Here is a 22,875-nt window from a genome sequence, read left to right on the forward strand (position 1 = left end):
CAGAACAATCTGACAACAGCCCTCGACTGTTACATTGATTTTTTTCATTTATTTGACTGGTGTTTTACGACGAACTTAAGAATATGACGGCGGTCAGCATTATGGTGGGAGGGAACCAGGTAAATTACGGGGAAACTCATCTGAAGGTTGCTGTTATATCAAGTAAGTTGTCCATACTATAAATAATGTACTTGTACATAACACACGTTCTACTGTAACCCGTAGGTATGACCTAAAACATGTTTATATGACAGAAAAATCTTTCCTACACAACAGCGTATTATCTTCCTTTTCCAGCATAGACTCGACGATTTCCTTCATATGAGGCGCAAAGATGGCTGCGTTGGCCATGGTGAGCATGGTGAAGGTGTTGCCGACACTGCTGCTGATGTCCTCGTCCTCACACTGCAGTAGTCTCACCAAATCGCCTAGGAGAGGCTTGAGGTCGTCGTGGTTTTTGCCATTACGGTACTGGAAGAAAAAATTTGTTTGATGACTGGCGCATGACAATTCCTAACACAATCACAGCAGAGAATAAACCCACTTCTAGTTTTAAAATAACATCAAACCGTAAAAACTAGCAGTATATTACTGACAATATTTATTTATTTGAGTTCCACAATACTCAGGAATATTTCACTTATACGACGACGGCCAGCATTATGGTGGAAGCCAGTGGGAAACACACGATCATCCTCAGGCAAACCTTCTCATGAACGACCAGAGAAGAAGTCTGTATGAGCTGTTCTCGAACTCATAACTATCGCATTATTGAAAGAGACTTTGGCATTGTGCTGCGCTAGCTGGCTAACTGCTAAGCCACGGAGGTCCCACTCACCCAATACACCGTTAGATTACTTCAAATGTCAATTAGTTCGACACTGAGATATATGCTTTATATGTAGTTTAATCTAGGCCTTGAAAACATACAATCGAGCCTCCTCCGTCACATTGGATGTTCCTTGTTAATTTTTGCAAGACAACGCTCAGCACAAGCCATTTCAGAAGAACTTAAGTAAAAAATTAAGACTGATTCATGCAAGGAAAAGAAGTCGAAAGCAGTTTTCAACTGGTTTTTACTAGATAACTGTACCAAATGCAGCCTTCAGTGGGTTTTTACGGTACCCACTGTAAAGTTCAAGAAACTTAGTGTGAAGCCTATTGATGGAATAGCCTTGACATAGTAGATGTGTAGTGATAGATGTAGCTGGTGACGTCGATTGAAATCGTAGCACACCGCAAGGATCTGACAAATACTACAGAGGTTAAACATGTACACCACATATATATGTAGGACCTTTTGGTATCTTAAATAGGATCGATATGCCAGCAGTATATGACTATTTGTGTTCATGACTGAACTTAGAATGGTAAGTAATGCTTGTGAAAATAAATGACAACACAGTATTACCAGCGCTCCGAGTACGATGAGAGGTCCCATAAGCACGTAACCAAATACGCTCTTCGAATCAGATTCATAGTTGTAAAAATCTCGACTCATGGCGGTTTTGAAGATGGAGACAAACTTTGGGGCGTACGGTCTGAACTGTTCCTGATCCCTGTGAATAAAGCCGGTTGTGTTGAAACCAAACTGATCTGTATCTGGTTATGGTGCTGTGATGAGTCTAAACATAGCTTAGGCTTGGAGTAACGTAAAAACAATAAAGTATCTCAAAGTTATAAATGGGCTCGTGTAAATGCTAGAAAACCCTCAAAGCAGCACTTTATTGCCTAGGTGCTTTGAAGTACACCTCTTGCGTCATGCCATACACTTTCGTAACTGGGTCATGCATTTTTATAAATCGTCACAGCAACATCGTTAAATGAGAAGAAACAGAAAGATAAGCACGTGTCGTGGAAGGACCTAAGAAGAATTATTCTTTACGCGCTAGTCCTTTACCAACAAGGTGGATTGCGTGAATGTAGATGGCGGACAATACTTGCGATAGTGTCCCGCCATCTTGTGTTCCTCTGTCCTCATATTAGTAGAAAATTCCAGTGTAGGGAGTGTTTACAAACACGATAAAACCAACGAAGAAGCTTTGTGTTTAAATTACTGCTAATGAAAAGAACATGGCTTACTTGTGAGCTTGGATAACTTTATTTAGCACGTCCATGCAGATTCCAACAGTTGCCCAATGATCCCATGGATAGTCTTCTCGTTTAAACTGCCGGTCAAATGTGTCTATCAAGGGCAGAGCCAGGCTCAAATCGTCCTGAGAAGCAGCAAAAATGAAAATTAACAAGAGTGGCCTAATGGGCCTAGAGATTTAAACTGTCGATCAAATGCGTCTACCAGAGGCATGACCATGTTTGAATCCATAAGAAACTTATCTCCAACTTATTCTACGGCATTTTAACAACTTCCGGGAAAAGAGTTAAATTCTGTTTTTTAAAGTTGCTCGAAACATCTAGCAAAGTTACCTTAAGTTCAATAAACTCTGAACATTCCTTGGCTATGCTTAACTTGTTCCTGTCCCCCTCCTCCAATATGTCCTTCAGTAAGGTCAGGAGTTCCTTCTGCACATCACCCAGAACCTTATAGAACCTGAAAATGGAAAATATACATCCTTCTGAATATGTCATACAGTCTTATAAAACGTGAAAATATCCACAAAACTTCCTTATGTACATCGCCTAGAGCCTAATAGAAACCTCCTTACGTACCTCGCCCACAACGGTATAAAAACTGAAATAGCTAGTGAACTTTCTTCTATATATTCCCCTAGAACATTTTAATACCTGAAAATAACCAATTAGCTTCCTTATGTATATGCCTCCAGAACCTTATAAAACTTGAAAATAGACCCTCATTGTTTACATCTCCTAGAGCCTTACGGAAATATATGCAAGAGATGCGAATAATAGCATCTAAGGAAACCAAAACCTGCGCGCACTAATGCTAGTCGAGATGACATGATTGAAAGAGATGTCAAATGTTCGCCTGATAACTGTTACCAATGTCACATTGCTTTTTTTATTTCAGATGGACAAAGGTATTCGGTGAGACAGTTACTCAGGTGTCAGATTATCTGTTACAATAACAGGTGGCTGCGGTGACGAGAATAATTCAGAAGAATAAGAAACATATACAGTTAACACATAGCTCCTTGTTAACGTAAAATGCAAAAACCACTCTAAAATGAAGTATATATCAGATGAAAGACAATTAAAACTGTCCAGGAAATTTTTTTTAACCGAGTAAAATTGTGTTCAAAGATCAGATTTTACAGTGGTCTGTTTTGACCCAGAAAGTATCAGTTATGTCGCATCTATACTATTTGCCTGAAATAATTCGTTTCAAGGTCAAGTCAGCGAATGCATTCACAGATCTATATGTATATGTGTTTTGAATGATGAAATGTAACAGTTCCTGTGTATTAAGTAGCCAAAACCGTATGTGACGTCACTGGTCCCATTGTGGTCCGAAAATGCCACCTTAGAATAAAATATTAAAATGCTTTTTACTAAGTTAATAACATTGTAAAAAAACGAAATCCAGTTATGTTCCAGGACGGTTTTTAATGGTCTTCCATCTCATACATACTTCATTTTAGAGTGGTCTTTGCCTTTACGAAATGAAGGAAAATCTGAACTGTCGTATCTGCAATACGTTAAAGGGGTGGCTAGATTTCATTGAAAGTGTTTGTGTAATACCCTTTTGGCCAAAGTTAACAAGGCTGCAAAATTGTCGATCGCAAGTGGCTATACCCTAGTTTTTACGTCACAAGCGATTACTCTATATTTGATACTGGAAAGGACCGCGGTGGATAATAAAGATACCTTAAGTCTCAGTCTGTGTCTTCAAAAAATTAGTGTAGCCGGTAATCTGCTGATTTCATGCAATAGTGTAAATCAACTAATATTTCAACAGTACGGCACTGAACATTAATCGGGTGATCCCACACTTCCCTCAAGTGGTCAAAACTTAGAAACATTAATTCAGACACTTACTTTAGCTGCTTCAGGAGTTCTTCACCAAAGTCTCCTAATGCACGTCCCACGGAGTCTGGATCGGAATTGTCACGACCCCTCCTGCCCGTAGAGTTTTCATCAACCTCCTTGAACTTGACAGATCCTATATTAGCCAGGATCACACGAGCGCCATCTACGTTGTCCTACATTAACAAGAATTTAATTCACTTGCACTCATTCCATTTAGCTCAAATTGTTAGTCTATGTAGTCAACCAGTGCCATAGAGCCATTGCTCACAGAACTGCAAAGTTTGTTATTGGCTGTAATATTAAATGTTTGTTCACTGAACCCTTTATATTTGGTATCATGAATACAGACATACATGGAGACCTTAAATGACTCAGGATGATTTACCTTCCACTTTAATATTTTCTTGTGGTCCCTCACGAACCTCTGGCTGGACTGAATAAAGCGGACATCACCTTGGGTAATCATGGCGGCTAAGAAGTTCACCCACAGTTTAGTGTGACTGGCATCGCTGTAATTGTTTGTACAGAAATGCAGGCTTTTAAATTTAACATCTAAGACTTCAAAAGTTCACTTAGGATTGGTAGGAAGCCTAAGAAAGAGCTCGCCTGTATGAGACACATGAATGCAAAACTTCAGCTCTATGCATAAAGAATCGTGAATTTGGTAATTTAGAGTAACTAATATGTTCACAGAGCATCAGCGATGGAACATTCCCCTTGCGTCATTATGCTTTCTATGCATGTAAAACCTCAAGTCGATACAAGTACAATAATTTTTCAGATACAAACCCTAAAATTTGGATTAACAGTATTTAATATGCACATATCCAATCAATGATCGAATATCGACCTCTTGCTAGCGTGCTCTACATGTGAGAAAACCCTGAGCTCAATACCTGCAGTGCTTTTGGAGACACCACCCCTAACATTTTGTTTAACATTGATTCTCATACATAATACACTAAGTCAGGAATTCAGTGATTTACGGTACTGAATATGCACACTTCGGATCAACGATGGAATATCCCCCTCGTGATAGTGTGCATTACAGGTGTGCAAAACATGATCTAAATACATGCAGTACTTTTTGAGTGAATGAGTGAGTGAGTGAGTGAGTGAATGCTTCAGGTTTAACGTCGTACTTAACAATTTTTTTAGTCATATAACGACGAAAGAATCCTAAGAGTGCTTGTAATGTGCCTCCTCGTTTCAGGACGGATTTCCACCGCTCTCTTATCTAGTGCTGCTTCACTGAGACGAGTTACCAGAGGCAAGTAAGCTGCCCCGCCCGAGCCATTATACTGATACAAGTCAACCAGTTGTTGCACTATCCAATGAATGACCCTGACTCGACCCTGAATCTATCGCCTCTCGAAGTGGACGCTCCATCAACTATGCTATCGGCCGATCAGTACTTTTTGAGAAACCACCCCTAACATTTTGTTTAACATTAATTCTTATACACAATACACTAAGTAAGTAATTCAGCCACTTGCAGTACATTTTGTTTAATATTGCTTTCTCTATTATTAGACGCCGACGTCGACGCGCGGGGTATGATATAAGTTACGCCTGTACTTTATACAGGCGAGCTAAAAATATGTATGGAAGAACTTCTTAGCATGTGGAATTGTGCGTGTTATAATTCACAATTTATTAGGCAATATTAGGGGCCTAATACTACAGTCGCTATGCGATGAGAAGATTACTTTCAAGATTTCAACAGTTATGAAAGTTTAAAATTGCAAACAGGCATTTGTCTACTTGTGAGTACTAGTCAACTAGTTAGCGATGTCTCCTTCGCTGGGTACCTATTTGTAAATTTGAACAAGATTCATATTCTTCCTGTCTGGGACATCACGCATAGAAAACACGACGACCAATATGACAAGTAATTAGCCTACATCCCAATCATAAGTAAAGAAACAAATCTACCGCCCATATCTGTAAAGGCCATATTGAAACCATTCACAAGTAAGGGATCTTTATTGGACTTATCACTATACTACAGTAACTAACATATTGCAGAATACATGGGAACCATTCACCAGTAAGGCATCTGTACTGGACTTATCACTATACTACAGTAACTAACATATAGCAGAATACATCGGAACCATTCACCAGTAAGGCATCTGTACTGGACTTATCACTATACTACAGTAACTAACATATAGCAGAATACATCGGAACCATTCACCAGTAAGGCATCTGTACTGGACTTATCACTATACTACAGTAACTGACATATAGCTGAATACATCGGAACCATTCACCAGTAAGGCATCTGTACTGGACTTATCACTATACTACAGTAACTAACATATAGCAGAATACATCGGAACCATTCACCAGTAAGGCATCTGTACTGGACTTATCACTATACTACAGTAACTGACATATAGCAGAATACATCGGAACCATTCACCAGTAAGGCATCTGTACTGGACTTATCACTATACTACAGTAACTGACATATAGCAGAATATATCGGAACCATTCACCAGTAAGGCATCTGTACTGGACTTATCACTATACTACAGTAACTTACACATAGCTGAATAAATCGGAACCATTCACCAGTAAGGGATCTGTACTGGACTTATCACTATACTACAGTAACTTACACATAGCTGAATAAATCGGAACCATTCACCAGTAAGGGATCTGTACTGGACTTATCACTATACTACAGTAACTTACACATAGCTGAATACATCGGAACCATTCACCAGTAAGGCATCTGTACTGGACTTATCACTATACTACAGTAACTAACACATAGCAGAATATATCGGAACCATTCACCAGTAAGGCATCTGTACTGGACTTATCACTATACTACAGTAACTTACACATAGCTGAATACATCGGAACCATTCACCAGTAAGGCATCTGAATTGGACTTATCACTATACTACAGTAACTTACACATAGCTGAATACATCGGAACCATTCACCAGTAAGGCATCTGTACTGGACTTATCACTATACTACAGTAACTGACATATAGCAGAATACATCGGAACCATTCACCAGTAAGGCATCTGTACTGGACTTATCACTATACTACAGTAACTGACATATAGCAGAATACATCGGAACCATTCACCAGTAAGGCATCTGTACTGGACTTATCACTATACTACAGTAACTGACATATAGCAGAATACATCGGAACCATTCACCAGTAAGGCATCTGTACTGGACTTATCACTATACTACAGTAACTAACATATAGCAGAATATATCGGAACCATTCACCAGTAAGGCATCTGAATTGGACTTATCACTATACTACAGTAACTTACACATAGCTGAATATATCGGAACCATTCACCAGTAAGGCATCTGAATTGGACTTATCACTATACTACAGTAACTGACACATAGCTGAATACATCGGAACCATTCACCAGTAAGGCATCTGTACTGGACTTATCACTATACTACAGTAACTGACATATAGCAGAATATATCGGAACCATTCACCAGTAAGGGACCTGTACTGGACTTATCACTATACTACAGTAACTGACATATAGCAGAATACATCGGAACCATTCACCAGTAAGGCATCTGTACTGGACTTATCACTATACTACAGTAACTAACATATAGCAGAATACATCGGAACCATTCACCAGTAAGGCATCTGTACTGGACTTATCACTATACTACAGTAACTTACACATAGCTGAATAAATCGGAACCATTCACCAGTAAGGGATCTGTACTGGACTTATCACTATACTACAGTAACTTACACATAGCTGAATACATCGGAACCATTCACCAGTAAGGCATCTGTACTGGACTTATCACTATACTACAGTAACTAACACATAGCAGAATACATCGGAACCATTCACCAGTAAGGCATCTGTACTGGACTTATCACTATACTACAGTAACTTACACATAGCTGAATAAATCGGAACCATTCACCAGTAAGGCATCTGTACTGGACTTATCACTATACTACAGTAACTTACACATAGCTGAATACATCGGAACCATTCACCAGTAAGGCATCTGTACTGGACTTATCACTATACTACAGTAACTAACATATAGCAGAATATATCGGAACCATTCACCAGTAAGGGATCTGTACTGGACTTATCACTATACTACAGTAACTTACACATAGCTGAATAAATCGGAACCATTCACCAGTAAGGGATCTGTACTGGACTTATCACTATACTACAGTAACTTACACATAGCTGAATACATCGGAACCATTCACCAGTAAGGCATCTGTACTGGACTTATCACTATACTACAGTAACTAACATATAGCAGAATATATCGGAACCATTCACCAGTAAGGCATCTGTACTGGACTTATCACTATACTACAGTAACTCACACATAGCTGAATAAATCGGAACCATTCACCAGTAAGGCATCTGTACTGGACTTATCACTATACTACAGTAACTTACACATAGCTGAATACATCGGAACCATTCACCAGTAAGGCATCTGTACTGGACTTATCACTATACTACAGTAACTAACATATAGCAGAATATATCGGAACCATTCACCAGTAAGGCATCTGTACTGGACTTATCACTATACTACAGTAACTGACATATAGCAGAATACATCGGAACCATTCACCAGTAAGGCATCTGTACTGGACTTATCACTATACTACAGTAACTAACATATAGCAGAATATATCGGAACCATTCACCAGTAAGGCATCTGTACTGGACTTATCACTATACTACAGTAACTTACACATAGCTGAATACATCGGAACCATTCAGCAGTAAGGCATCTGAATTGGACTTATCACTATACTACAGTAACTTACACATAGCTGAATACATCGGAACCATTCACCAGTAAGGCATCTGTACTGGACTTATCACTATACTACAGTAACTTACACATAGCTGAATACATCGGAACCATTCACCAGTAAGGCATCTGTACTGGACTTATCACTATACTACAGTAACTAACATATAGCAGAATATATCGGAACCATTCACCAGTAAGGGATCTGTACTGGACTTATCACTATACTACAGTAACTTACACATAGCTGAATAAATCGGAACCATTCACCAGTAAGGGATCTGTACTGGACTTATCACTATACTACAGTAACTTACACATAGCTGAATACATCGGAACCATTCACCAGTAAGGCATCTGTACTGGACTTATCACTATACTACAGTAACTAACATATAGCAGAATATATCGGAACCATTCACCAGTAAGGCATCTGTACTGGACTTATCACTATACTACAGTAACTTACACATAGCTGAATAAATCGGAACCATTCACCAGTAAGGCATCTGTACTGGACTTATCACTATACTACAGTAACTTACACATAGCTGAATACATCGGAACCATTCACCAGTAAGGCATCTGTACTGGACTTATCACTATACTACAGTAACTGACATATAGCAGAATACATCGGAACCATTCACCAGTAAGGCATCTGTACTGGACTAATCACTATACTACAGTAACTAACATATAGCAGAATATATCGGAACCATTCACCAGTAAGGCATCTGTACTGGACTTATCACTATACTACAGTAACTTACACATAGCTGAATACATCGGAACCATTCAGCAGTAAGGCATCTGAATTGGACTTATCACTATACTACAGTAACTTACACATAGCTGAATACATCGGAACCATTCACCAGTAAGGCATCTGTACTGGACTTATCACTATACTACAGTAACTAACATATAGCAGAATACATCGGAACCATTCACCAGTAAGGGATCTGTACTGGACTTATCACTATACTACAGTAACTGACATATAGCAGAATACATCGGAACCATTCACCAGTAAGGCATCTGTACTGGACTTATCACTATACTACAGTAACTGACATATAGCAGAATACATCGGAACCATTCACCAGTAAGGCATCTGTACTGGACTTATCACTATACTACAGTAACTAACATATAGCAGAATATATCGGAACCATTCACCAGTAAGGCATCTGTACTGGACTTATCACTATACTACAGTAACTTACACATAGCTGAATATATCGGAACCATTCACCAGTAAGGCATCTGAATTGGACTTATCACTATACTACAGTAACTTACACATAGCTGAATACATCGGAACCATTCACCAGTAAGGCATCTGTACTGGACTTATCACTATACCATTTTAACTGACATATAGCAGAATACATCGGAACCATTCACCAGTAAGGCATCTGTACTGGACTTATCACTATACTACAGTAACTGACATATAGCAGAATATATCGGAACCATTCACCAGTAAGGCATCTGTACTGGACTTATCACTATACTACAGTAACTAACATATAGCAGAATACATCGGAACCATTCACCAGTAAGGCATCTGTACTGGACTTATCACTATACTACAGTAACTTACACATAGCTGAATAAATCGGAACCATTCACCAGTAAGGGATCTGTACTGGACTTATCACTATACTACAGTAACTTACACATAGCTGAATACATCGGAACCATTCACCAGTAAGGCATCTGTACTGGACTTATCACTATACCATAGTAACTAACACATAGCAGAATACATCGGAACCATTCACCAGTAAGGCATCTGTACTGGACTTATCACTATACTACAGTAACTTACACATAGCTGAATAAATCGGAACCATTCACCAGTAAGGCATCTGTACTGGACTTATCACTATACTACAGTAACTTACACATAGCTGAATACATCGGAACCATTCACCAGTAAGGCATCTGTACTGGACTTATCACTATACTACAGTAACTAACATATAGCAGAATATATCGGAACCATTCACCAGTAAGGGATCTGTACTGGACTTATCACTATACTACAGTAACTTACACATAGCTGAATAAATCGGAACCATTCACCAGTAAGGGATCTGTACTGGACTTATCACTATACTACAGTAACTTACACATAGCTGAATGCATCGGAACCATTCACCAGTAAGGCATCTGTACTGGACTTATCACTATACTACAGCAACTAACATATAGCAGAATATATCGGAACCATTCACCAGTAAGGCATCTGTACTGGACTTATCACTATACTACAGTAACTTACACATAGCTGAATAAATCGGAACCATTCACCAGTAAGGCATCTGTACTGGACTTATCACTATACTACAGTAACTTACACATAGCTGAATACATCGGAACCATTCACCAGTAAGGCATCTGTACTGGACTTATCACTATACTACAGTAACTAACATATAGCAGAATATATCGGAACCATTCACCAGTAAGGGATCTGTACTGGACTTATCACTATACTACAGTAACTGACATATAGCAGAATACATCGGAACCATTCACCAGTAAGGCATCTGTACTGGACTTATCACTATACTACAGTAACTAACATATTTCAGAATACATCGGAACCATTCACCAGTAAGGCATCTGTACTGGACTTATCACTATACTACAGTAACTAACATATAGCAGAATATATCGGAACCATTCACCAGTAAGGCATCTGTACTGGACTTATCACTATACTACAGTAACTGACATATAGCAGAATATATCGGAACCATTCACCAGTAAGGCATCTGTACTGGACTTATCACTATACTACAGTAACTAACATATAGCAGAATATATCGAAACTATTCATAAGTAACAAATATGTAACAGACCACATTAAAATCACTATAACTAACAGATTTTGAAGCAGACTCTATCAGGTCCATCCGTAATTTGTTACAGCTTACATTAGAACCATCACGAAGAACAAACTCTAAGGGCTGTACCACAGTCATTCATATAAAAAAGAACAAAATGTCTTGAATCTTGGAATACCAGGTTGAAGACATATCAAGTCAATATTAAGGACACAATTTAAGTGAGTGAGTGAGAGGGTGAGTTCTTAGGGTTTAACGTCTTCTTAACAATATTTCTGTCATATGAGGACGAAGGAGTCCTTAGCAAACACACTTTAAATCCAATAATTTGATACCATTACATTTTATACAAATATAGTAGTAATGTATATAACTAGGTTTAGGGATATTCAAGTATACCTTGCTCCAGCTGGCTTGAGGAAATACTCGAGCAGATCTTTGATCACGCCTCCCAAGCAATCCGGGTGGGGAATATCCAAAATGAGGTTTGTCAGCATTGGGGCGTATTTCTTGAACAGTTCGTGTTTTTTCTGTAAGAAAGACGTTGAACATCAAGGCAAAGTTAAGTAAGTTGTAGTAACAAAAATGTCATTCACAAATAGACGGCCTAAATATATTTTGATCACCAGAATTAATTTCTAGAAAAAACAGGCTTCTAATTTAGAAAAAATTAGAAAGCCTAGTCATTGAAAGACAAACACCAGGGTTAAACACTCGGCCACTGACCGCTCCTCCAGTCATCAGTAGGTTACAACACACAAAAGACTGTGTAATACTGGTTACGCACCTCTACCAGCTGCTTGTTGTTCCTCAGTCCGTTGATGAAAGACGAGAACGGATCCATTACTTTCTCTTGACTCTCACCCACTGGCAGTTTAGCGACGATACAGAACAGCTTCATGACCTCATCCAGATGAAGATTGAAATATGTCTTGTTTTGTCTGCGGTAAAATAAAAGAAATGAAACATTGTCAACGGTTTAGCACCTGTCAGACAGAGATGATAAACAGTAGTTCAGTAGCAGTAATCCTGCAGTGATAGGGTACGGAAATATATATATATATATATTCTTCGGAAAGGTGTTGTCAGTAAAGGCATCGAGATGAAGTAAAGCTAGTTTTGATGTTCATGTCTATATATTACTGATTTCGCTTTACAAACTGGACCCCTTATTTTTGCCCCTGAAGACCACTGTACCCAACAACGGAGCGAGAACATCGTGCTTGAGCCCTTCAGGATGGTAAGCGCCCTCTAGCTACAGTAAACAGGGCCGTAACTTGTCTTCAGTCTCCCTTCAGCACACATGAGTTCGTTTACAGGTCAATGTCCATGGATTTTCAGTACAACTGATATGTAGGATTTCAACTCACATTATTGGCTCTAGTATGTTGCGTAAACAATATCTGAAGATGTCTCCCTGTTTTTCAAAGGCTGGATATTTACCGGCCTTAAAGAACTTCCCAAAGGCCTGTAGTTGCTCTTGAAAACAAAATGGCTTTGGGTCCGGTACCACACTTTCTAAATCCTGTAAAACAATGATACAACCTTCTTTTCAGAAAAAATCAGTCCACAGGCGCCATTTGATTACATATCATTTTCATTTCATTTCATTTATTTCAACAAAATATATACTTAATATGATTTAGATGCATTCTGGATATTTAAATATAAGTACAAAATCAATGTATAACATAAGTTGTAATCAAATATTTGACGGGACTTTGGGGGCGTACCCACCGATTGATACATGTTTTATATAATTTATTGAAATGATCAGTAAAGAAAATTGATATCACAAAGAGTATATGAACATATCAAGGTGAAACTAAACGCATTCACATGCTGACCGCTAGTTAAATATGGGGTTTAATGACAAGATGAAATATAACAAAATGTTGTAAGTCCCCCAATGGTATAAGTATTCCTATACCACTCACAACATTCTGGTATATATATGTATTTTTAATTAGAAAAGCTTTAATTTCGCGCTTAAATAAAAAAATAGATTTTACATTTTTGAGACTTGGGGGAAGATTATTCCACACACTTCTAATTCATGCAGAATGAAATGATAAATTTGATGAGTAGAAAGAACAATAAAGATTTGTTCTGCAATCTCTAGTATTGCATCTATGAACATCAAACAGCATGATAAAAAAGATTTTTGATAATGAACTGGCAGTTAAAATGAATGGTGGAAGTGCTTATGCACTAAAAGCAGGATTCGGTACATATTTATCTGGATCAGCGTTAGTATTTTCAGATATTTAAATATTGGACCTGCATGTTCAAGTGGAATTGATTGGTTAATAATTCTAACTGCACGTATCTGAAGGATATGATGGGGAGCAAGATGTGGAATATATGTGTTACCCCATAAGATGTTGCTGTTTGACAGGTATGGGAATATAAGAGAATAATACAAAACAATCAATCTATTTTTATTCAGACAAGATTTAATATTACTGATGACGCCAAGATTTCCAGATATTTTCTTTACACATTTATTCATTTATGTCAGATTTCTAGTTTAGCTTACTATTAAAATAAACTCCTTAAAATAAAATTTATAGTTGTCAACTTTGTCAACATTAACGCCATTTATGTTAAGAGATTAACTCTTGATACCCTTTTATTAGGGCTCACTATGATAAATTTGGTTTTACCTACATTAAGGTAGAACCCTGATCAACTGTCGCAGCCTACGTCCATAGTCATTATCAAGTTACAGGCTTTAATTTTACTTGATTGATAGGTGTTTTACGCCGTACTCAAGAATATTTCACTTATACGACGGCGCCCAGCATTATGGTGGGAGGAAACCGGACAGAGCCTCGGGGGAAAACCCCAAGCCATCTGCAGGTTACTTGCGACCGCATTGATGAGAGGCTTGTGGGTCATTACGCTACGCTAGCGCGCTAACCAACTGCGCCACAGACGGCCCGCTTTAACTTTAGATGTGATCCCCTTATAAAGGCACACAAATCTTGCGTATTTATGTTTTTATTTATTTGACTGGCGTTTTACGTAGTATTAAAGAAAATTTCACCTATGTGATTTTAGCCAGAATTATGATGGAAGGAAACCGGGCAAAGCCCGCGGAAGAGATTGTAAATACCATAACAACACATATTAAAGGCATATCAGCTATGACTGTTACAATCCAAGAATTTTCTAAGTGAATCACACTCTCTGTCAGAATTCCAGCGGGTGAGCACATCCTTTCTCGAGACCGCTTTGGTGGCTTAATGGTTAGAGCCTCGGCCTCGAAGTCGGAATACCCACGATCAAATCCCGGTCGGGTCATAGTTTTTTTAAAATGATACTTGCTGCTGCCTTGCTTGGCGCTCAGAGAGGTTAGTGCAAGGAAACTTGACTGGTGACTGGTTGCCCTGTTATCAGTATAATGTGACTGGATGGGGTGTCATGTCTGATGTCTCCGGCATGCTACTCCAGTGAGGGCAGCACTTTGGCGACATGGACTCGCTCTGCCACAAGAAGACACACAATATTTATATACATCTAATGACTCATCGTCGTGATATGGCTGAAAAATTGTTACGTACGACGTAAAACGCCAATCATACCTACATAAATACATACATCCTTTCTCGTGGCCCTAACTAACTCGCTCCGTCTGATTCTCTGAACATACCTTCCATTTTTCTCTCCCCATCAGGTTCTCAATGGCGTTACACAGATTTGTGTAGTAAAGTTTGGCCATGTATTCATCCGCGTCGGACACCTGGCTCTGGTAAAACATGAGCAGCTTCACGAATGCACCGCGGTGCTGCGAACATTGCTCCTTCCTAAATTGTGATACAACAACAGATATAGAGAAACATTAATCTCGTGAAAAGTTTGGTTCTGTTATGCCGCTCTGTTCCAGTCAGAGTTTATTATTTGTTAATGACCATATTATATTTCAATGATAACATCTAAATAAGACATCTTCTCATATTTTCTCAGCAAACTGACAACATTCACACTACACCTATGATCCAAATCACGCTTATGAGAACATCTAAATAAGACATCTTCTCATATTCTCTCAGCAAACTGACAACATTCACACTACACCTATGATCCAAATCACGCTGAAAAGAACATCTAAATAAGACATCTTCTCATATTCTCTCAGCAAACTGACAACATTCACACTACACCTATGATACAAATCACGCTTATAAGAACATCTGAATAATTTGTCTTCTCCACACGCAGGTTAATTTCTCACTGATCTGTGATAACGCCTGGAAAATGTGCGTCCTCACCACGGCAAAGGTAATTTCTCAAAGTATTTTCAGTAGCATCTAAAAATGTTTTTAGTACGGTGGATAATTTGGACATACATGTACGATTACGCCTAATGGATGTTCTGCGCACCGTAGTTACTTTCTCACTTGACTGTATCTTAAATACTAGGTAGTTCATTTGTTATTGGTCTATGCAATAACTACTAGGTAGTTTATTTGTTATTTATTTATTTATTTATTTATTTATTCATTTAATTATTTCATTATTTATTTATTTGATTGGCGTTTTACGCCGTACTCAACAATATTGCACTTATACGACGGCGGCCAGCATTATGGTTGGCGGAAAAGGGGCAGAGCTCGCGGGAAACCCACGATCATCCGTAGGTTGCTGAAGACCTTCTCACTTCCGGCCGGAGAGGAAGCCAGCATGAACCGGACTTGAACCCACAGCGACTTTGTTACTAGACTGTACGATAGCTATATGGTAGTTAATTTGTTATTGGACTGTACGATAACTATATGGTAGTTAATTTGTTATTGGACTGTACGATAACTACATGGTAGTTAATTTGTTATTGGACTGTACGATAACTACATGGTAGTTAATTTGTTATTGGACAGTACGATAACTATATGGTAGTTAATTTGTTATTGGACTGTACGATAACTACATGGTAGTTAATTTGTTATTGGACTGTATGATAACTACATGGTAGTTAATTTGTTACTAGACGATACGATAACTACATGGTAGTTAATTTGTTATTGGACTGTATGATAACTACATGGTAGTTAATTTGTTATTGGACAATACGATAACTATATGGTAGTTAATTTGTTATTGGACTGTACGATAACTACATGGTAGTTAATTTGTTATTGGACAATACGATAACTACGAGGTAGTTAATTTGTTATTGGACTGTATGATAACTACATGGTAGTTAATTTGTTATTGGACTGTATGATAACTACATGGTAGTTAATTTGTTATTGGACTGTACGATAACTACATGGTAGTTAATTTGTTATTGGACAATACGATAACTATATGGTAGTTAATTTGTTATTGGACTGTACGATAACTATATGGTAGTTAATTTGTTACTAGACGATACGATAACTACATGGTAGTTAATTTGTTATTGGACTGTATGATAACTATATGGTAGTTAATTTGTTATTGGACAATACGATAACTACATGGTAGTTAATTTGTTATTGGACTGTATGATAACTACATGGTAGTTAATTTGTTATTGGACTGTATGATAACTACATGGTAGTTAATTTGTTATTGGACTGTACGATAACTACATGGTAGTTAATTTGTTATTGGACAATACGATAACTATATGGTAGTTAATTTGTTATTGGACTGTACGATAACTATATGGTAGTTAATTTGTTACTAGACGATACGATAACTACATGGTAGTTAATTTGTTATTGGACTGTATGATAACTATATGGTAGTTAATTTGTTATTGGACAATACGATAACTACATGGTAGTTAATTTGTTCTTGGGCTGTATGATAACTATATGGTAGTTAATTTCTGACTGGACTTACGAAAGTGCCTGAATCACGTGTGATCTCAGCACGCTGGTTAATTTCTCGCAGTAGTCTTTCGGGAGGGTCTCGCTGTTGACAAACTTCTTCTGTATCCCAGTCAGTAAACTAATCAGTTTTGTACCACTCAGACTCTGAAGTAAATGAGGAACTAGACACCATGTTTAGCAACAACTGACAGAGCATGCACTCTGGATTGAAAGAGGTAGAGAGGTTCCATCCAGCTCTGTAAAGTTTTATTCAGCAGTAAACTTGACTGCCGTTTTTTTATTCAAATGTTCATAAAATATCAGTTAATTTATTTCTTTATTTATTCATCCATAAGACCATTGTATACCGCAATACTTTAGAATATAACAAGTATACAATGTAAACCATCGACTATTGGCAAGTTACTGCCACACTTTCCTACCTGTGACGTAGGCCTGCAGATATGCGCACCATATATGTGCAAGACAAACTTGTGGATTTTAAAGGGGACATATTGCCGACGGTGACATAATATACTGTTACTTTAGACGTCATCTGCATAAAGATGGGATTCCAGACGTCTTCTGACATGTATCTGATTTTGAGTGAACAATCGAATATTCAGTTTTATCCGGGATTTCCCTCCATCACCGTCGCTATATGTAGAAACATGGCCGAAGATTGGCTTTTTGGACTGGACTACCTCCCCTTGTTGTCTAATGACAAGAGATGTTCAGGGAACTTCAATGTCAGACACAGCAATGAGTTGTAATTATGCGGCCTACCACGTAACATTGTCTACATGTGCGATCCACGAGGCAGTGTGGGAATCTTTGCGCATTCTCATTTGCATTTTTATGGCGTCTGGTGGACAGCTTAGACCAGTGACGGATTACCCCTTATAATTGTCTTAATTGACATTATTCAGAAAATATAGGCCCAAGAGGTTTATTTAGGAGTCAGTGCAACGCATTTTTGTATTTATCTCAACCAACTCAAAAATTCTGAAATTCTTTCTTATGTCCCTTAAATGAATGTTATAGACTGTTTAAAACGGCTACGTGAGCGTCGGGGACCGATTATTGTCACCAAGGTTTTAGAAACAATTACAAATTCGCTGTCCAAGGTTTGGTTTGAACACGAACTTTGTGTGACCTAGCGAATAGAAGATAACCACCTTAACCACTCAGGCACAGCCTTTCTTTACTCATAATATAGCAAACTAATTAAATAGCATAATATTAAAGGTATATAGTCCCCTGCTTTCACGTGAAACTGAAAATATACCGCGTAATTACGTGACAAATAACGGTACCAATTTTGTGTTTAATTAGTGAGTTATGAAAATCCTGCATGTCTACTTACTTGTGGCCTACCTTTAGATAGCCCTGGAAACTCCGCCTGCAGGCCACTGTGTACATCAGGTCAATCTGTGCTAGGCTGGGGCCAGCTGCTGTACACGCTATTAGGAATGAGGCGTACTCATCATGAAAGGCGTCATCTTCTCTGGTTAACAATACCGTTATCTTATGTTACAGTAACAAGCTGTTGAATTACATACGGAAATAAGGGTGTTTTAACATTACCAAAATCTGGAGACTTACGAAATAAGTAAGCTTTAACATTTAACAAAATCTGAAGACTAATTGTGTAGCCGGACAATTTAGCAATCGGATTTTTTTTTTTACGATATGCCCTCATTCTGCACTGTCAGATATTTAGTCGAAATAGATTAATATTTAGTCAAAACAGATTAATATTAAGTCATCTATATCCGCTATGAAAATTACAAGAAAACTGGTCGTAAAATCCATATCTGCAAATATAATGAATAAAGTTATCTAAATGCTAAGTTATTTTGACAGCTATGTTTGTAGGCTTCAAGTTTGTTTAAAGCTTGGGCTTACTTGATGTGTTGTAAGATCCATTCAAGTGCCTTTTTCGCCAAGGCCGCCGGGCCGGTGTCGTATACTGGGAAGTTGGAGGAGCAGACAACAGACTGCAGATGTTTGAATGCCGCCTTTAGGTCTTCTTCCTGCCATTCATGACGGTGTGGAAAGTCCGAGGCCTGTTCCCGAAACTTTTTTTCATCTGCGGCCGAAGCGTTGTGATAATCCCATTTTGAGATGAACAGCAGAGCGCTCGGAGCCGGATCGGACATCTCGTTGTTTGTGATCAAACACGCTGATGTATGCGAGTCTTATTTCAGTACAGAGTGCGGGTGGCTGAAACAGACATACAACAGATGGCTAATTGTAGTGGTTAGCTGTGTGCTCAGAGACTGTTATTATATCAGTAATGAAGGAAATATTAAGGCGGAACAGGAAATCCAGATAAGAAAATTCCATGCAGTTTTGACGCTATCCCAGTTTATATTGTACACCATAAAGCTGATATTGCAGTCATTCGTGAACATTTTTTAAATTGCTCTAAATAATATGGATTTGACAAACATAATGCGTTTAATATCTGAGGGCGGCCGCTTCGTTGGTCTAGAATTCTCAAATCGAGAGATCCGGGATCAAACCCGGGTCGGGTCATACTAAACACTTTAAAAATGGTACTTGCTGCATCGCTTGGGACTCAGTTCTGAGAAGTTACAGCAAGGAAACAGTGCTGGTTGGCCCAGTGTCCGTATAATGTAACTGGGTGGGGTGTCATATCTGTTGTCTTCGACATAATACTTCAGTGGTAGCAGCACTTTGGCGGCATGGATTTGCCCTGCCACAAGGGCGCAAGCAAATAAAACGTAAATAACAGTTCGCATTGACGTCGGGCAGAAGTTGCAACAATACGAATTCATCAAATCTTTTTCTGGTTTCAATTTTTTCTGGTTTCCAAGCCCAACACAAATAAATATATCTCGGTTACGTTTGATTTTATTGATTTATTTATTTATTACGGAGGCCTCTTACGTTTGAATTGTAGGTGTAAACTATTTAGAGTTTGTTCAAAATAAACAAAGGAGCCTTTCACCAATGTCGGTTAAGCAAAATTACACACAGTTACGAAACATACTACAAAAGATGCTGACCGTTCTATCAGTATTTAGACATAATAATGTTGCACTGGTTGTAAAACAAATTGTGAAACTTATAAAGACGGCAATGAAGTATGATGAAGTATTCAGGACGCGTATATTGCAACGAATACGTCAGTAGACCAGGAGCCTCTCACCAAAGCAGTCGATGTGAGTTGAAGTCCAGCGTGAGCTGGACTCCTCTCCAGACAAACGTGGGAAGGTCTGGGGCAACCAGTGGATGGTCGTGGATTTCCCGTGGGCTCTGCACGGTTTCCTCCCACCATATTGCAGGCCGCCGTCGTATAAGTGACATGTTCTTGCGCACGCATAAAACACCAATCGAATAAATAAATAGTCCAGTGTAACCAGTAAGTGTTTTGAATTTATACAGTGTTCGTGACATGACGGATGTAGGTAGAGAGATAACAGGAACTAGAGTGCTTCACTGACCACTGCTCTAACAGTCAATAAAGAGTGGATCCTTTTGTTGAATGTTATGACAGCCGGCGATGGCCTCGTTGTGGTTGTGGATGTTTGTTCGTATGAGCAGCCCGGTTTCACCCAATGACCTTATCCTAATCCCTGCATACTTGACATCGAGTCTTCGTTGCCAGGCAAAGCTTGGCACTGTACAGGGAATTGCTTCAGAGAAAGCAAGCAGTTAATAAGGTCATTGTTGGTTTAAGGAGACACGGTATACCTAAGGTTATAAATGTACAGGTATCTCTATGCAGGTAGTGCTGCATTTCAGACAATGTACGCGATGGCCGATATAAGAGAGTAAAGTCAGCGAGTATTATGTTTAGAGATATGACAGAGTCTTCTATGGAGCTAATCTTTGTGAGTACTCCACCGTATCATTGATTTAGGCTCAGAGATTCACAGGACGTGTGTCAGTATAATTTTTCCATGAAGCCAATAATATTTTCTAACGTGTTTTCCTTGTCCCGGTTCCTGTTAATATATGACGTGATGATTTACCCATTCGCAGTACAACTACTTCTTGTGGTATAGAAAATGTTATATTTTCGTGGCTGTCCGAACAGCCTTCTAACTCCTACAGTCTTCGGGGTACAAAGTCTGTTTAATTGTTGCCGAAACGCGTCCCTTTTCCACCTTTCAGTATTGCACGTTAACATATGTACGTTATACACGTTCTACAAAAAAGCAATTCATCTGTAACGGTCGTACACACTGTTTACCTTGGCTTGTATATTTCATATGAGCTTTATAGGGAATTTGATAGGGATGTCTCTGGTGCATGTTATCAATGCCGTATTGTCGTCGTTCAAATAACCCAGTTTTATTTTCATTCTCTGGATAAGGAAGTGGGATAATGAGAGAGCCGGGTGTCATGCGGATCACTTATCAACCTCTAATACCAAATCAACCACAACTTTGACACCAGTTACTGAAATCAACTCAAGACGTATACGTGTTCACCTCCCCCCATCCCATCCACCCCAAACCCCCCACCACCCACCACCACCCACTGCCCCGAGGCTCTGTCTAATTTCCTCGGCCTGTAAAACTAACCGCTGCCATGAAAGTGATTCAACATTCTTGAGTATGTTGTTTAACGCTAATCAAACAAATATTGATTGATTGAATGGTGTTCAACGCCTTACTCAAGAATATTTCACCCATATGACTATCAGGTTTATAACTAGAGGAAACCGTAGTACCCTTCATAACCACCGACCTTGGCAAATCCCCTGACTTAAAGCCGCTTTGAAAAATCAAATAAATTCACATACACAGTGTGCCGACATTACTCGTTTGTCCACAGTAACATTACGGGTGACGTTAGGTGTTTGACTGTACTACATTCCCTGTCACACCACCGTTAGCTGTTTGATTTCACATCAACCTTATATGTTTATAACACGAACTGAATCAGATAGATCCAAATTTGTTTCCCACTTACCTTCGCATTACAGAGGAGTACAGCACGTGTTTCTGATACTGTTACAAACTCTGAAATGCAACCTTCTTGCCGTCACCGCTGTGAACACGTATACGTCACCACATCCGGAATGTACTCATTCCCGGACGTCTAGCTCAGAACCGTATCGCCTCCGGTTAACACTCTACTGACTTGTTACAATTTCACTGGTGCACTGGATTTTTTCCTTCAGAAGTGACTTCCACATGTGAATCGATTGTCACGTACAAAACCCCTCCCGTACCTTGACATAGATCAGGTGAAATCTTAATGACAAGTCTGTCAATGGATATGTTTACCGGTCGCGTTGGTGACATGTTCGCGTTGAATCAATCAATGCTGCGAATAGGCAGGTAGTGCTGGCTGATCTGTGTACCGTGCTTTGCTGACCTGATAACGACGGCCTATGTACACAGCGTCACACTACGGTACATTGTGATGGCGTGGCGATTTGTGCATGCAGTCAGAACAGGCGGTTGTAT

At 38.8% G+C, this 22,875-nt stretch overlaps 1 protein-coding gene across 1 annotated transcript in view; it reads right to left on the reverse strand.

The window, feature by feature from the left end:
- The window catches only part of LOC135472418 (uncharacterized), a 28,448-nt gene extending 5,824 nt beyond the window's left edge, over window positions 1-22,624 (reverse strand). The window contains 14 exon segments of the mRNA XM_064751916.1: window positions 270-471; window positions 1,412-1,559; window positions 2,083-2,216; window positions 2,425-2,548; window positions 3,955-4,118; window positions 4,331-4,454; window positions 12,024-12,154; window positions 12,412-12,565; window positions 12,995-13,149; window positions 15,280-15,433; window positions 17,457-17,590; window positions 18,803-18,932; window positions 19,334-19,651; window positions 22,376-22,624. Coding sequence (XP_064607986.1) covers window positions 270-471; window positions 1,412-1,559; window positions 2,083-2,216; window positions 2,425-2,548; window positions 3,955-4,118; window positions 4,331-4,454; window positions 12,024-12,154; window positions 12,412-12,565; window positions 12,995-13,149; window positions 15,280-15,433; window positions 17,457-17,590; window positions 18,803-18,932; window positions 19,334-19,587 — 2,008 coding nt within the window. The 5' untranslated portion in view covers window positions 19,588-19,651; window positions 22,376-22,624.
- Window positions 22,625-22,875: the final 251 nt, after the last annotated feature.

Source organism: Liolophura sinensis, chromosome 8 (assembly GCF_032854445.1).
Source record: "Liolophura sinensis isolate JHLJ2023 chromosome 8, CUHK_Ljap_v2, whole genome shotgun sequence".
In the NCBI taxonomy this organism is placed as follows: domain Eukaryota; kingdom Metazoa; phylum Mollusca; class Polyplacophora; order Chitonida; family Chitonidae; genus Liolophura; species Liolophura sinensis.